Source organism: Nicotiana tomentosiformis, chromosome 1 (assembly GCF_000390325.3).
Source record: "Nicotiana tomentosiformis chromosome 1, ASM39032v3, whole genome shotgun sequence".
NCBI classification, from domain to species: Eukaryota; Viridiplantae; Streptophyta; class Magnoliopsida; order Solanales; family Solanaceae; genus Nicotiana; species Nicotiana tomentosiformis.
Genome location: NC_090812.1, coordinates 59290808 through 59306526, shown reverse-complemented (window position 1 = coordinate 59306526; position 15719 = coordinate 59290808). Strand labels below are relative to the sequence as shown.

The window sequence follows — 15719 nt, the reverse complement described above, 5'->3', positions numbered from 1 at the left end:
CACCTAGGATTAGATATTTATCTTAGACAAACTTAACGGAAGAGGATTATAATAGAGTGATACATAAGATAATTATCTTGTAGGAGTTAGAGGTAATTAGTCGCGTTCCTATTTCCGATTAGGTATTTTTGCCACATAGAAAAGACATAAAAGATAAAGTAATGAATGAAACATCTCTATATATGTACATTTTAATTTGACAAAGAAATACTTATCGGCATCCTAATTGTGTTGAAATGATTGACACACCTCACTAATCGGAAATAGGAACGCGTCTAATTACCTCTAACTCCTACAACATAATTATCTTGTATCACCATATTTTCAACTTATCTTCCCTTTGTAACAATTTGTTAAATGAGTATTATCACTTTTAGCCCGTGTTATAAATTATTTATATTCGATAGTCAAAAAAATATATAAAAATTGTATAATTTTTATATATAACATACAAAATGTATATATATAAAATATAAAAAAAATTAACTATTATTTTGATATCGTTTATATTGTGTCATTTTTCCATGTTAAAAAAATACATGTACACATTGTCATAAATCCTTGACCATTTTGCGCTTTATCGTTTCAATTTTATCCAATGTTCTCCGTGTATAACATAAAATATCTTATCCATTTAACTGTTATTTCAAAATAGGTGTCATAAAGTATTATGACTATAAATATCATACGTTCCCTGGAGGAACTCAATGAATTTAGGCAACTGAATCATTTTATCATCCTTAAATTTCCTAAATAGAATGGAAATTTTTAAATCCATTTTGTCCCCTCATATCCACTGCAAATCCGAATCAAAACGAAATAATCCTCAGAATAATCCGAAATACCATCAACGTAATTAAATTAAGGGATACCTTTGTTTATCCTATATACCAGAAAGTCCCTTCATTGTTATGCTATTTTACATTGGGTTAGAACCAGACAATCAAATCTATGGCATGTGACAAAAATAGATGAAACCAGTTCTACGTATATAAATACACAAATCCATTCATGTTCTTCTCTTTGTCATCTCAATTCTTGAAACATAATATTCTTATTCTAATTCCATTTCTTCCCTTTTGTTTCTTTGTGTATATACAATTTGTACCCTTTTTTATTTCATTTTTCCTTGTTGGGTTTTTGGCATTTGGTGTGAAAATGCCAACGGAAGGTGAAAATTCACTATTCATGGGAATGTGCAATATTTGAGGGAATTGAGTCATGAATTCATTTGCATCATGTATTTAATTGGACTTTGAATTATGAACAATTTCATGTTTTTCAATTCATATCAAATTAATTGGCAATTTGGCATGGATCCAAATCAAGAGGAAAGAGCAGAAAAGAAATGCTGAAAAATTGAACTTCTTTAGTTCATCTTTATTCATTATTTTGCCTTTAATAGTTTTAGAGAATGACATACTTGGGTCAGATAGATTTGGCATGCACCTTAACTCAAGCAGCCATCAATCATTGACAAGACCCAAAACAGGCTTCAGCCTCATTCATTCTTAACTTCAAGGAAATATAATTGCATATTAAAGTCTCTTTTTCTAAAATTCTTGAGTTGAATAAGAGTTCTCTAAGGGAATAACATTAGTGTCCTTCACATTACAGAACTTATGAAGAAGCTTACTCCCCAAATTGAGGGTGAAATGGTTCTCAAATACCAATTAGTACATGAGGATCTTGATGCATTGATCTCAGTAAAAACAGACGAGGATCTACGCCACCTCTGCTTGTTCTTCACCAAGATCTCCTGAGATGGTGTAATCCAAGAGTCTTTGTTACAAAGTATTTTTCAGAATAGAAGTCAATTGCACAAAGTTCAGAGCTCTCCTAGCTTTTACTCACTAGCCCGCAGCAACACGGTTTCCATCATACCCCTCAATCACTGCAGCAGCAACTTCACTATTACAACTATAGACAACCAAACTACAATGGGTACCACCAGTTAAGTAAACCTCCTCCTGGTCCTGGTGATCAACTCAAAGGGACAGAAAGGCTTGTTTCTGTTAGGTCTGTTGGCCGAGCCGAGGGCTTAAGGTATCAAGTAGATCATAACCAACATTACTATCAATCACCTGCAAGGCATAGCCGTGGCAGTGGCTGTTGTACGAAATATATGCATTACGATGGATGACTATGGCCATTGTGGGGAAAGGAGAAATGGAAGTATATCGCCAGGCAGTTACTCTATGGAGATAGGAAAGAGGCTATTCTGTGGAAAGAAGAACCAGTAGTCTTTCTCCCACTGAGTCCAATATGGCTGCCTCAGGGGATACTTGAGACTCTTATCTGCTCTACAAATCGCAGTTCTTTCTGTATTTAACTACTTCTGTAGTGTGAGTCAATGGAGACAACACCTGTACCTTCTCATGCACATATTGAAAGAGCTTTTCTTATTTATTTGACATACGTTTTTGCATAGTCAAAGTTTACTCTATAATCAAAAAGTGATGTAAATCCATCTTTTGTGTTTTACCTTGGACTTTGTATAAAAAAACATTATTCTGATAGGTTCCTCAGGACATTTATTTCGCACTTACATTAAGCATGCGCTAACGTATTTTTTACTTTTCTCAGCGCAGCGGGAGAATATTATACTGTATTTCAATATACAAATTCTGCTAGCTTTTGTCCATAAATGAATACTCGATTCCAGATATGAACAAGAACTATGAGACTAAAAAGAAATCTACACTAATTTATTGTTGGTACTAACTATTAAGAATTAAATTCAAATTCAATCACTCCAATAACAGCAAGTCCGTGACCGAGAAAACAAGTAATCAAAAGCACAAGGAGCTTTAGGAACGGATCACAATGGTAGGGGTGAGAGAACCAGAAAAGCAGTTTCTCTAACTTTTTGGTTACACTGGTGACTTCTCTAAAAATATTCATGGGGTTGACACTGTTTCATCTTGCAAGCAAGAGTAGCCCCACCTAACTCAACATTTCTAACCTCTATTTCCTGTATGAATCATCTTATAATAAGCTGAAAATTAAATATAGCCTCAAAATTGCTCTTCTATGCTCACTTGCTATCGGTGAAATCAGCATCGATTACGTCTCCATCAGGTCCTTTCCCTGATGATGATTCTGAAGGACCAGCGGAATCACCAGGTGCTGGACCAGCACCTGGTGCAGCTCCAGCACCGGGCTGGTTGTAGAGTGACTGGCCAAGCTGCATTACTTCTTGGTTAAGGGCAGCCATCGCATCCTTCATGGCCTGAGTAGAGCCCCCTGAGATCGCTTCTTTAAGCTCGCCAAGTTTAGCCTCAACTTTCTCTTTCACCGGCCCTGGTACTTTGTCTCCAAGTTCCTTCAGCTGCTTCTCTGTCTGGTAGACAACAGAATCGGCCTGGTTCTTTGTGTCTATGGCATCTCTCTTCTCCTTGTCTTCCTGGGCAAATCTTTCAGCTTCTTTAACCATTCTCTCAACCTGTTCCCACGCAACAAGATTTCCCATCACTTATGAGCAGTAAGGGGAATTGACATGAAATGACATGCAACATACCACTCATGGACTACCAAAAGTATAAAAAAAAAATACAAAATATAAAAAGGAAAGAGAAAGCAAATTTCAGCAGCTGATAAGCACTATATAGCTCTTTGCCCAACAATCCAACAGAGAATTGCTAAAGAGACTTTAGTGCTAGTACAATTGGAAGTCAAAAACATACCTCATCACCGGGCAATGTGCTGGCACCAGTAATGGTGATGTCTTGCTTCTTCCCAGTACCCTTGTCAATAGCAGTGACGGAGAGAATGCCATTGGCATCAATATCAAATTTCACTTCAATTTGAGGAACCCCTCTTGGGGCGGGAGGAATTCCATCAAGCCGGAAGCTGCCCAAAGACTTGTTATCCCTAACAAATTCTCGCTCCCCTTGGAGGACATTAATTTCTACACTTGTCTGACCATCAGCAGCAGTAGAGAATACTTCTGATTTTGAGGTAGGCAATGTTGTATTTCTTGGAATGATCTTTGTCATCACACCACCAAGTGTTTCCAAACCAATGGACAACGGTGTGACATCTAAAAGAACAATATCACTGACATCTCCGGCCAATACTCCAGCCTAGAAAAATGAGAAAATGAGAGGTGCACCAAAATACAAATCAAGAACACAAGATGCACCAGGAACAACGATCTCACCTGCACTGCAGCACCGAGAGCAACAACTTCATCAGGATTTACTGTAACATTGGGGTCCTTTCCAGTCAATTTCTTAACAAGTTCCTGAACAGCTGGAATACGTGTAGAACCACCAACAAGGATCACCTCATCAATATCGCTGAAGGAGAGCTTGGCATCTCTCAAGGAATTCTGAACAGGAGTTTTAAGCCTGATTGCAGAACAAGAGCAAAAAAACTGGCATCAAGACCTTATCTCATAAACGGCACACCAACTTTTAAAAAAATTGATAAGCTACAAAAGTATGTTCTATTGCAGACACCTGTCAAGCAGATCTGAGCATAGTTCTTCAAATTTACCCCGTGTGATAGTGGTCTCAATATGTTTAGGACCATCCGCAGTGGCTGTGATGAATGGTAAACTGCAAAACAAAAATATATAATTTCAATATCAACAGAGAGAGAAGCCCCAACAGGAAAAGGCAAAAACAAAATGAAGGTTGAAAACGCTGCACATACCTGATGTTAGTCTGTGTCAGTGATGACAGTTCCATCTTAGCTTTTTCAGCAGTCTCAGTCAGACGTTGAAGAGCTTGTTTGTCCTTCAGAAGATCAATACCTTCATTCTTCTTGAAATCTGAAGCAAGCCAATCAACAATTCTCTGCATGAATATAACACTTGTAAGTGACCTCTAGCAGGTACTAATGGTTTAGAGTTAGATTGCTCAATCAAGTCACAACAACATTTTGTTGGTATGAAAGAAAAGATACAAACCTTGTCAAAATCGTCACCACCAAGATGGGTATCACCAGAAGTAGACAACACCTCAAAGACACCGTCACCAACCTCAAGAACTGCAAGCAAATATATTAGTCCAATTGCCCCAGGCATTAGTACGCACAAAGACATGGATAGACACATCTTATAAAAGTATCTCCTAAACTACAAAAGAAAGCTACAAGTGAGGAAAAACCAGCATAGAGAGTCACATTACTAAATAAAGAAACAACAATTTAAATTTGGCAGCTATCAGCCCATTCCTATGAACCTTTTAACCATGCAGCTCAAGCTCAAAAAGCTACATGATAAACAGCAGTAAAGAATAAGCAGCAACTTGTAGAATACTTTTATTTTATTTCTATAACTATCCCTACAAACTTGTTTAAAGCTAATCCTCTCCTTCAAATTGTGGCTGTTAACCATAGTGCCATTATTACCTGATACGTCAAAAGTACCACCTCCAAGATCAAAAACCAAAATAGTTTCATTGCTCTTCTTTTCAAAACCATAAGCCAAGGAGGCAGCAGTTGGTTCATTAATTATCCGGAGAACATCTAATCCAGCAATGCGACCGGCATCCTTTGTTGCTGTCCTCTGAGAATCATTGAAGTATGCAGGAACTGTGACAACAGCCTTGGAAACCTTGTCATTCAAAAATTTGGATGCATCATCCACCAACTTCCTCAAGACCTAAGCCAGAAAAAAGAGTAAAAGCGTTAGTCAGTCAACATAATTTTGCAAGCAATAACATCCCTAAACAATAGCCAGCTCACTTATCTAGGGAATTAAAAATAAAAACCTAAGAGAAAAAAGTATCCGGCAGGATGCTCTAGCCTCTGTATAAACTCTTGTCTAATCAGTTTTGAACCTCATATAAATAATGCTTTATTGGACAGCAAAATCATATTCCTCACACTGCTCCAGCAAAAAACATGTGAAATAACAATTTAATGAAAAACAGACGCCCTGTGAATTAACGAACATCGGGATCTTGAATCATGAAAATAATTATACTAAAGGCGTTTTTGCATGGAGTAAAAGATTATTCAGGAAAATATCTACCTTCTCCTTCATATTTTCCTGGACTAATAGTGTATGGTTACCTTTCTGTAGCACGTTTTCTCCAAAAGAAAAAGAAAAAGTTCTTTTACAATACACCTACTTCTACTCCATATCTCTTTAATCAAAACTTCGATACTGCCAATCTTTAATACAAATTATGTTAAAACACTATCCTCATACCTTATCCTACACCTTGTAATATCATATGAAGAAAAAATAATGTTCTTTTACAATACCTCAACTTTTGCTCCATATCTCTTACTTCAATCAATACTTAGATATTATTGTCAGTCTTCAGTACAAATTAAGTTAAACCCTATCCTCATACCTTATCCAACACCTTGTAATATCATACGTTATCAACTTTTTACTAACTTCATACCAAAAGCATCCTAAAGAGTTAATACATGTTTATATGCAAGATTAAATATATACCTGAGCTGAAATTTCTTCAGCGGCGAATGATTTGCCAATGGCAGGGCAATCGAGCTTGACGTTTCCATTCTCATCTCTAATAACATTGTACGAGACCTGCTTCGACTCCTCATCCACCTCATTCATTTTCCTCCCTATGAATCTCTTCACCGAAAAGAAGGTATTCTCGGGGTTCACCACAGCCTGACGCTTCGCAATTTGCCCGACAAGCCTATCCCCGTTCTTAGTATAAGCCACCACTGAAGGTGTTGTCCTCTGCCCTTCAGCGTTGGTCACTATGGTGGGCTTCCCTCCTTCCATAGCAGCCACGGCGGAATTGGTAGTCCCCAAATCAATTCCCACAACCTTCTCCGCCACTACACGCAGTGGCGCGTGACCACCGCCATTCCTCCGGCTGAAGCTGCTCTTCTTCTGCTTCAATCCGAACGCTAGGGCTCTGTTGTTTATGTTTTGACCTAAAAATACTGTCTTTGAGGGTTTTCTACTGGAAGAAGAGGAAGCTGTGAAATATGTGGCTCCAAGAGCGTGAATTTGAGCTGTTGAAGACGCCATAATTATCAATTAAATACAAAGAGATTGAATTTATCGGTGGTTAAGCTTGTGCGTGTATAGGTTGGAGGAAACCCCAACCCTAGAAGAGAGGAATTTGAGGATTTGGGGGATTAGAGCGGAGTGAACAAAGGAGTGAGGAGGAGGAGTAGAAGAAGAGAAGATAAGAGAGGAGGTGAAATTAAGGACCCGTTTGGCCATTAGTTTTGCCAAAATAAATTTGAGATTTATTTGTCAAACACATGTTTAGGCATAGATTTTGCCAATATTTTGGCAAAATTCCAAATCTCAAATCCAAAATCCCAAAATCACCTCAATTGCTTATTTTGGGCCAAAACTTGATCGTTACATTTTTAAAATTTTTTAAATATTACCCCAAACTTTTATAATTTATAAAAGAGCCCACATTTATTACGACCAACTAAATATTTGATGAATATGCTCCCTTATCAGTTCAATCCTTTGTGTATCTTACTTTTGCTTCTGATTTGTAGGCTAAATGACTTTCTGAACACTCATATCAGTTAACTTTTTCTTCTTAATTAGGAGCCGTAATTCTCTAATGGGATTTCACTGTAATTAATGATTTATATAGTTCATTATAAAAATGATAATTTTGTACCAAACTTATTTATGTTTAGGGCTATAGTTGTGATAATGATATTATTGGGTATTTGTGATAGTTTTTAGAACTTGTGGGTATAAGTCATGTTTCATGTTTTTTCAAATAAAAAGTGAAATATGTTTTGAAAAATCATGTCCAAACACATTTTCATCTTCAAATCAAACTTCACCCAAATCAGATTTTTCAAAACAAATTTGAGAATATATGGCCAAACGCTAGCTAAAGCCTTCGTGTAAATGGTTGTTCATGTTTAGTTTTGGATTGGTTTTTCCCTCAAACCAAAAACAAGTAACCCAATTCTTCAAATATTTGAATCAAACCAAACCAATTAAATTGGTTTTTGTCGATTTTTTGATTTTTTCGGTTATTTATCAGTTTTTTTCTTAAATTTGAGACATACACTATAAACACATATTCCGGCGACTATATTTTTAACGTAACAGTATCAAATCAATTGCTCTTTGAGAAATCTATCATTTATCAAGATATATTGATGATAATTGAATCAAATAGTGATGAATAATTTAATTACTCAATTAAAAATTAATTATTTTTAACATAAAATAAATTACTGTACTTAGCAAAAGAAAAATACCAATCAAACCAAAATATAAAAGCAAAGAATTAGATTATTATAATAGCAAAGAACTAGTCTAAAAATACAAACGACCAATATGTACCATATAGTTTTAGAAACTTTATATAAAAATATACATATATATAGGTGTAATAATAAATTTAAATAGCTACTTCTATAGTCAGTTTGGTTCTGGTTTTTTCAGTTATTTTTTGATTAAAACCAAATCAAATTTGATCGATTTTTAAAATTCAAAACCAAAACCAAATCAAACCTAAAAGGTATCAATTTTTTGGTCAGTTTGGTTCGATTTTTCGGATTTTTATGAACACCCCTACTCGTGTGTTCTTTTCTTATTACTAGAAGGATGGATCATCCGTAGCCTACAGGCCGGCAGCCACAATTTTCATTTCAAAAATCGCAGAAATATGATAATTTTGGGGTAATTTTTAACTTTTGAACCCCACTTGTCCTATGGGCATAATTTCAAGGTCAAAAATTTAAAGTATTGCTCGTGAGATCACCGAGATCCAATGCTTGTTAAACTTGAAGTTAGACCATCCTTGGAGGGTTATTTATGTACTTCCCTTGTTCTCATTAGGCACATTAAAAATCTTTTGTTTTTTAATTCTTAGGGAGTGTTGTATAGTTAACTTTTCAATTTTCATTTTTACGTTAATCCAATTCGAAGTGAATCAACAATTACTCTTGATTTGAAATTTTAATTTCCCGTAAAAATAATACTAGCTAGTCATTTTTCGGACTGGTAATCAAAAAATAGTCAATATTTATAAAATCATTAAAAAAAATAGCCATTGTTTTGCTGGAACATAGAAAGTTCCAACATAATATGCTAGATTATGGAACTCATGCGTATAAACTTCCCGCATATAATGTTGGAACTCCAGCACACGGAAAGTTTCAGCATATTATGCGGGATTATGGAACTCCTTCATATAAACTTCCAGCATATTATAATGGAACTCTAGCACATTATAAAACTAGTGTATATGCTAGCACTTCGCGCAAGCAACGAAAAAATTTAAAATATAATTAAATATTAATTTTTATAAAGTAAACTTAAACTTTTTTAATTGAAAATCTTTTCATGACTCTACTATCTTTTAAAGATTTCTTTAATATCCTATATAAATTCTCAGACAAAAAACCCTAAAATCGGTGCAACTTAATCAGTATATATGAAATTAAATAAATGATACATAAAATTTAAAAATATGCAAAAGCAAAATAATGATAATGTAAAAATCAAGGTAATGTAAACTTGAGATGTTGTATGTTTTTTCCCCCTTATGCTGTTAGTTTTCTTGTTATTTTGTTTCTTAGTAATAATTGTTGGCACTTATGTTTAATGAGGTAAACAATTGTCATGTCTATGAAATAAAAAATTTAAAAACTCAAAAAGGAAACAATAATAAAATAGAAAAATAAAAACAAATGAAAAAAGAAAACGACAATTAAATGTAACCCAATCAATTATAGGATCAAACACCTTCCTAATATATATATATATATATATATATATATATATATATATATATATATATATATATATATATATATATATATATATATATATATATATATATTTGCATATTCTCTTCCTTTCTTATATGTCTCTCCTTTTTCTTCTCCTACTCTAATGCAACCAACCCAAAAACCTTAACGTTGTCCTCTAAAATCACAAATAACAAACCAAAACCTATAACTAAATTAATTAGGGACATAAATGCAGGAGGGAGAGGTGATTTAAACTCTAATCTTTTAGGTACTTCCTGAGAAGTCAAGAACTGTGTTGCTTATAATAATGAGGTTGCTAGATCTTAATAGATAGGAGAAAGTGCAAACAATACACTGAGGCTACAATCGATCAACCAGGAACGAATGACTCCCCAAATATTTTGAGACTGAGATCCCTCAAATATAGACATTTCTCTAATCATTAAAGCAAACAATAGGAAAATGCTGACAATATTTAGCAAAAACGTGAACACAAATATAGTAGACCAAAGCATTACATTTTCAATATAAGATAGACCCATATTTTCTATTATTCCCTCACAATGCTGTCAGGTTATCACTCTACAAACTCGATGACATAATTTTTTAAATTCATCTTTAAAATGATAGGGAAACGAATTAAAACTCAGTGACAAAAATTCGCACAAAAACAAACAAACTCTGTACTCATTATTAGAATATTTTGTACCTCGAAAGATCAAACAATATCAAATTCACCACCAAAATCCTAAATAAGACGATGATAAAGTCTATTGCCACACCATGTTTATCATTTCATACTTCCTCAACAAATAAGAAATAGAAGGAGAAGAGGGACGTATTTGGTGCTAAGAAATATTGCAACTTAGGCACAACAAAATTAGGCATATATAACATTAAAAAAAACAAATTAATAGCCAAAAGCACCAAAGAAAACAGATATAACGATGCCAGTAAAGCTTACAACAAAATAGCTCTCCATATTATTTCAGACTCCTGATATAATTTCAACAACTTGCTAACTCAAGACAAATACATTAATAATAACTCACTATTGCAATTAGCAAATTGGCATCAAAAATAATAAAACACGATTAGAGAATGTACAGATGATGTAACGAACCGACCGGTCGTTTTGAACATCTGCACTTCGCTCAGTAGTTTGAAGGCATGAGTAGCTCCGTATAATATATTATTACTTGTGTGAATCGTCGATTTTGGTTTTCAGGTTATTCTGAAGTGATTTGGAAGAACGAATGTCATATTTGAAGCTTTAAGTTGGAAGAGTTGACCAAATTTGACTTTTATGCATTTGACCCCAGAACGGAATTTTGATGGTTCCGTTAGGTCCGTATGATGATTTTGGACTCGGACGTATGCCCGGATTTGCATTTGGATATTTCTAGAAGGTTTCGGTGCGAATTGGCGAAAGTTGAAAATTTGAAGGTTTGGAAAGTTCATAAGTTTGATCGGGAGTTGACTTTGATGATATTGGATTCGGATTATAGTTCTGGGACTTGAAATAGCTTCGTTATATTATTTGGGGTTTGTGTGCAAATTTTGAGTTCATTCCGAGTTGATTTGATATGTTTCGGCGCTAGTTTTGGAAGTTGAAAGTTCAAAGTTCATTAAATTTGATTTGAGGTGCGATTCATCATTTCGATATTATTATGCATGATTTGAGGCCTCGAGTAGGTCCGCGTTATGTTATAGTACTAGTTGGTATATTCGAGCGGGGTCCCGAGTGGCTCAGAAGAGTTTCAGACGAGGTTCGGATCGTTTGGATCATTTTTGGCTAAAGCTGCTGGTGGCAGGATCTGGTGTGATCGCACCTGCGACTAGTTTATGCAAGTGTGATGGTCGCATAAGCGACAAAGGAGTCACAGAAGAGAGGTGAGAGCTGGGTGAGGAAGATCGCAGATGCGGAGCTTAAGGCGCACCTGCGGTCGCGCAGATGCGGAGCTTGAGGCATACCTGCGGTCGCGCAGAAGCGAGATTGAGTGCAGAAGCGGGATTGTGCACCGCACCTTCTTGTGCGCAGAAGCAGGGAAAGTATCGCATGTGCGGAAGGCGGGTCTTCATAGAGGCTTCGCATGAATGAATTTTTCCGCAGAAGCGGAGGTCGCAGATGCGACAATGTGAACGCATATGCGGAATTTGCTGGGCAGAAGCTATAAAATCGAGGTTTTTGGTTCTTTTATCATATTTTGAGATTTAGGGCTCGGATTGAGGTGAGTTTTGAAGAAATTTTTATCATGTGGATTGGGATAAGTGTTCTACACTTGATTTTGATTATATTTCGCGAATCTATCTTTATTTTTGGCAATTAGTTGATGAATTCAAAAGAGAAAATTGGGGGTTCTTGCCTAAAATTTAATAAAGTGAACTTTTGAATTTTAACATCGATTCAGAGTCGGATTTGAGTAAAACTAGTATGGTTGGACTCGTAATTGAATGGTTGTTGGATTTTGTGAGTTTTGTCGGGTTTCGAGGTGCGGGCCCGAGTTTGACCTTTTGGTTGAATTTGGGATTTTGATTAAAGATTCGACCTTTATCATTTGGAATTATTTCTTTTGGCTTCATTTGATACATTTGAGTTGCTTTTGGCTAGTTTTGAGTCGTCCGGAGGTCGGTACACACGAGATGGCATTTTTGGAGCATCGTTTGGCTTGCTCGGTATTGGATTTTGCTTGTCCGAGGTAAGTAACACTTCTAAACTTGGTACTGAGGGCCTGAACCCCTGAATATGCGTGATATGTGTTTTTGTGTTGAGGTGATGCACATGCTCGGTGACGGGCGTGTGGGCGTGCACCGTGTAAATTGTGACTCAGTTATTTATGTGGTAATGTGTAGTTACCTAATCTTATTTATAACCATGAAATCTCTACGTGCTAGAGTAATTGAGCTGTGATCCATGTTAGAAATCATGCTTAGGCCACATGTTGGCACTGTTATGACCCACAGAGATCGTGTTACATGTTGAATTAATTGCTTAATTTGAAATTTATATTCAGTCACAACCATTATTTTTATATCATATCTCAGTATTTGTTGTCCTTTATTTATACATCATACCATCACTGTTTGGGCTGATTATCATGATTCTTGTGAGCCTGAGAGACTGAGGAGATTGATGACTAAGTGAGGTCGAGGGCCTGATAGTGTGTATATTTATGGGATCGGGATGCACGCCGCAAGATATTTATTTGATTCATGCCATGATTGGCTTATTATAGCGTTTGGGCTAGAATTGCCCCTCCAGAGTCTGCACATCCAAAGTGAGCGCAGGTACCTACTGAGTGCGAGTGCCGAGTGACTGTGAGGACTGAGTGACTGTCAGGATTGAGTGACTGGGAGGACTGAGTGAATTGATACTCTGAGAGTATGCATATAGTTTATTCACTATGTTATATTGCATTCAACATGCACACTTTACATACAAGCATAGAGATGCATTTTCCTCATGTTGTACGGTATCACGTCATTCATGACTTCTCATACACATTGACATGTAGGCATGGAGATGTAATTTCCTCGTGCCATTTGATAATCAAACATTTACCTGTTGAAAAGTTTTGGAAAGGAAATCACGGTTTTACAAACTTACTCATATTTTGGTTCTTTCGGTAAAAAAAATTGGGTTTTACTGTTTTACTTGAAAAATATGCATATTTTCCCGTAACTGTGAACGAGTTGAGCATCATACCTCTGGGTTATTTTTCTTGCACTATTTTTATTATGATTGTTATGAATTGTTGCTGGTTATTGGAGTTGGACTCTGACCCTTGTCCCAGCTCGTTACTACTTTCAACCTAAGGTTAGGTTTGTTACTTATTGAGTGCATGAGGTCGGTTGTACTCATACTATACTTCTACACTTTGTGTGCAGATGTTGGATGCTGATGCTGTTATGTACAACGGGAGCTGGATTTGAAGATGCACCTGTGTTCCAGTTGCTATCACTTGTCCTTGGTAACATTAGATTCGAAATTCTATTCATTTATATTTCAAACAGATGTTGTACTTATTTTGATGCTGTTTTTATAAAAATATAACTCTTAGAAGCTCCTGATTTGTACTACCAATCCGTGGGGAGTTGTATAAATTCAGTTATCTCATCTTTGACTCACATCAGTATTATTATATTATGTTTTGTAGTTAATTGGCTTACCTAGCGGATTGGGTTAGGTGCCATCTCGACGGTTTGGATTTTGAGTCATGACAAGTTAGTATCAGAGCTCTAGGTTCATAGGTTCTACGAGTCATGAGTAAGTGTCTAGTAGAGTCTTGCGGATATATATGATGACGTCCATACCTATCTTCGAGAGGCTACAAGGCATTTAGGATAAACTTTCCATCTTTCTTTCCTTATCATGCAGCATTGATTCAGCTTGAAACGTTACTCTTTGAACTCCTTCCACGCATTCGCATACGTATTTGAGCGCTCAAATATCGAGTGTGCATCGACGGCTTGTGATTCCATGGATTTGGTGCGAGATATGATTTCAGTGTGCTGATGATAGGCCAGTTTGGAGGACTTGAGGCCGGGTTTTGACCGTAGCTTAAGCACGGGGATTCTGGCCGTGTGAGCACGTGCTTTTGGGACTCATATATCCGGTAATGCCCCTATGAGTGGAATTTGTAGCTCGATGAGTGGTTGGATGGCTATATAATATTTATCATGTGACTGCGGGATGTGTTCAGATGGGTTGAATGTGACGGAAAGAGTTTGCTTGAGATGTGAGAAGGACTATTAGATGCTCGATTTCTATGGATGTTTCATACATGCTTGAGTTATGAAGGTTTTTAAGGGATTCATTCATGTTATTTCATTTGTGGAACGAAGTAGATTTTCATGTCTTGTTGATGAGTTCAGACTCAGAAAAATTAAATGATTGCGTAGTAGTTGTGACTATGAAAGGGTATAGAGAGATGTCAGTTTGAGGCTAAGCATGTGGGTTATAACCTGCGGGGTAATCTACGGATGTGTGATCCTTATGATGTTGTGTGGAGATTTCTTTTCTACCAATGGGTTATAGTCGTGCGATTTGAGTTTGGATCGGTTGTAATAGTTGACCTGACCATCACGAGGATAGATGCGAGATTTGCATATGATTTGAGGTATTAGACGGTTTGTGTTACATGATCTTATGAAGGATTGAGTTGAATTTTGGTGCCAGATTATGGCTGTAATAGAGTATGGGCATTGTGAGTTATCGAGTGTTTTGATATATGGCTTCGAGCCAAGTGGGGGAGTCTACTATCGACGCTTTGATTGCATGGTTATGTGTTGTGTCAGTTTCAGTTTGAGGTATAGTGTGATACATTTATGACTTGCAGAGGCTGGTTTTGAGGATGACTTTAGCAAGGAAATTTCTAGATACGGGTTATATTACACTTTATGGGTATATGGAAATCATGGAATGATTTGAGTTGTTATTCGTGACGGATATAGTGCGCATGGGGTAGAAATTTACTCGGCTGCGCTAAGGCGGGGTCACTTCTTTGGGTGTTGTTGTGCTAATAAGGCACAAATCGTTCGGCCCGTTTGGTCGGTGCAACTAAGATTTGAGCAGGGTGGATGACTCTCGAGAAAGTTCTAATAGATACAAGATTTTCATGTAGCAATTATGAATTTTTCGGATTTGTATATGACTAGGATCTGAGATTTACATTGGATGGTGTCGAGACTCGTAGTATTTTTATATCATTATGGATTTTATATTTCAGTATCAAAAAGGTGGAGGAAACGACTTCAAATTCACAAAAGGTCTCTTCAGAGTGGGTATCTAGGTTGCGGTACGTTTGGGGTGCTTAAGAGGGAATACAACGGCTTATGGGCCTTAGGACAGTGTGATTTTATGCTAGGATCTCTTATGGTGAGCTTTGGGTGCCTTAGTACGTTTGGTTTTATTAGAAGTTATTGCTACAAGTACGCGAGTTATGTGGTATATCATGTGATTACATATTGAGTTATGGTTATAGCTTGATATGTCTTGTTCAGACTTATACAGTGTGTAGATGCGAGATTCA

At 36.3% G+C, this 15719-nt stretch overlaps 1 protein-coding gene across 1 annotated transcript; it reads right to left on the bottom strand.

Moving 5' to 3' along the window:
* Window positions 1-2727: 2727 nt before the first annotated feature.
* Window positions 2728-7110, bottom strand: LOC104103207 (stromal 70 kDa heat shock-related protein, chloroplastic-like). The gene is made up of 8 exons (XM_009611095.4): window positions 6419-7110; window positions 5359-5611; window positions 4916-4995; window positions 4660-4802; window positions 4464-4562; window positions 4163-4352; window positions 3687-4085; window positions 2728-3445 (listed from the first exon to the last, which is right to left on the bottom strand). Exons 1-8 carry the CDS (start codon window positions 6968-6970, stop codon window positions 3038-3040), a joined length of 2124 nt encoding a protein of 707 aa, XP_009609390.1. The 5' UTR covers window positions 6971-7110; the 3' UTR covers window positions 2728-3037.
* Between the last annotated feature and the right edge of the window lie 8609 nt (window positions 7111-15719).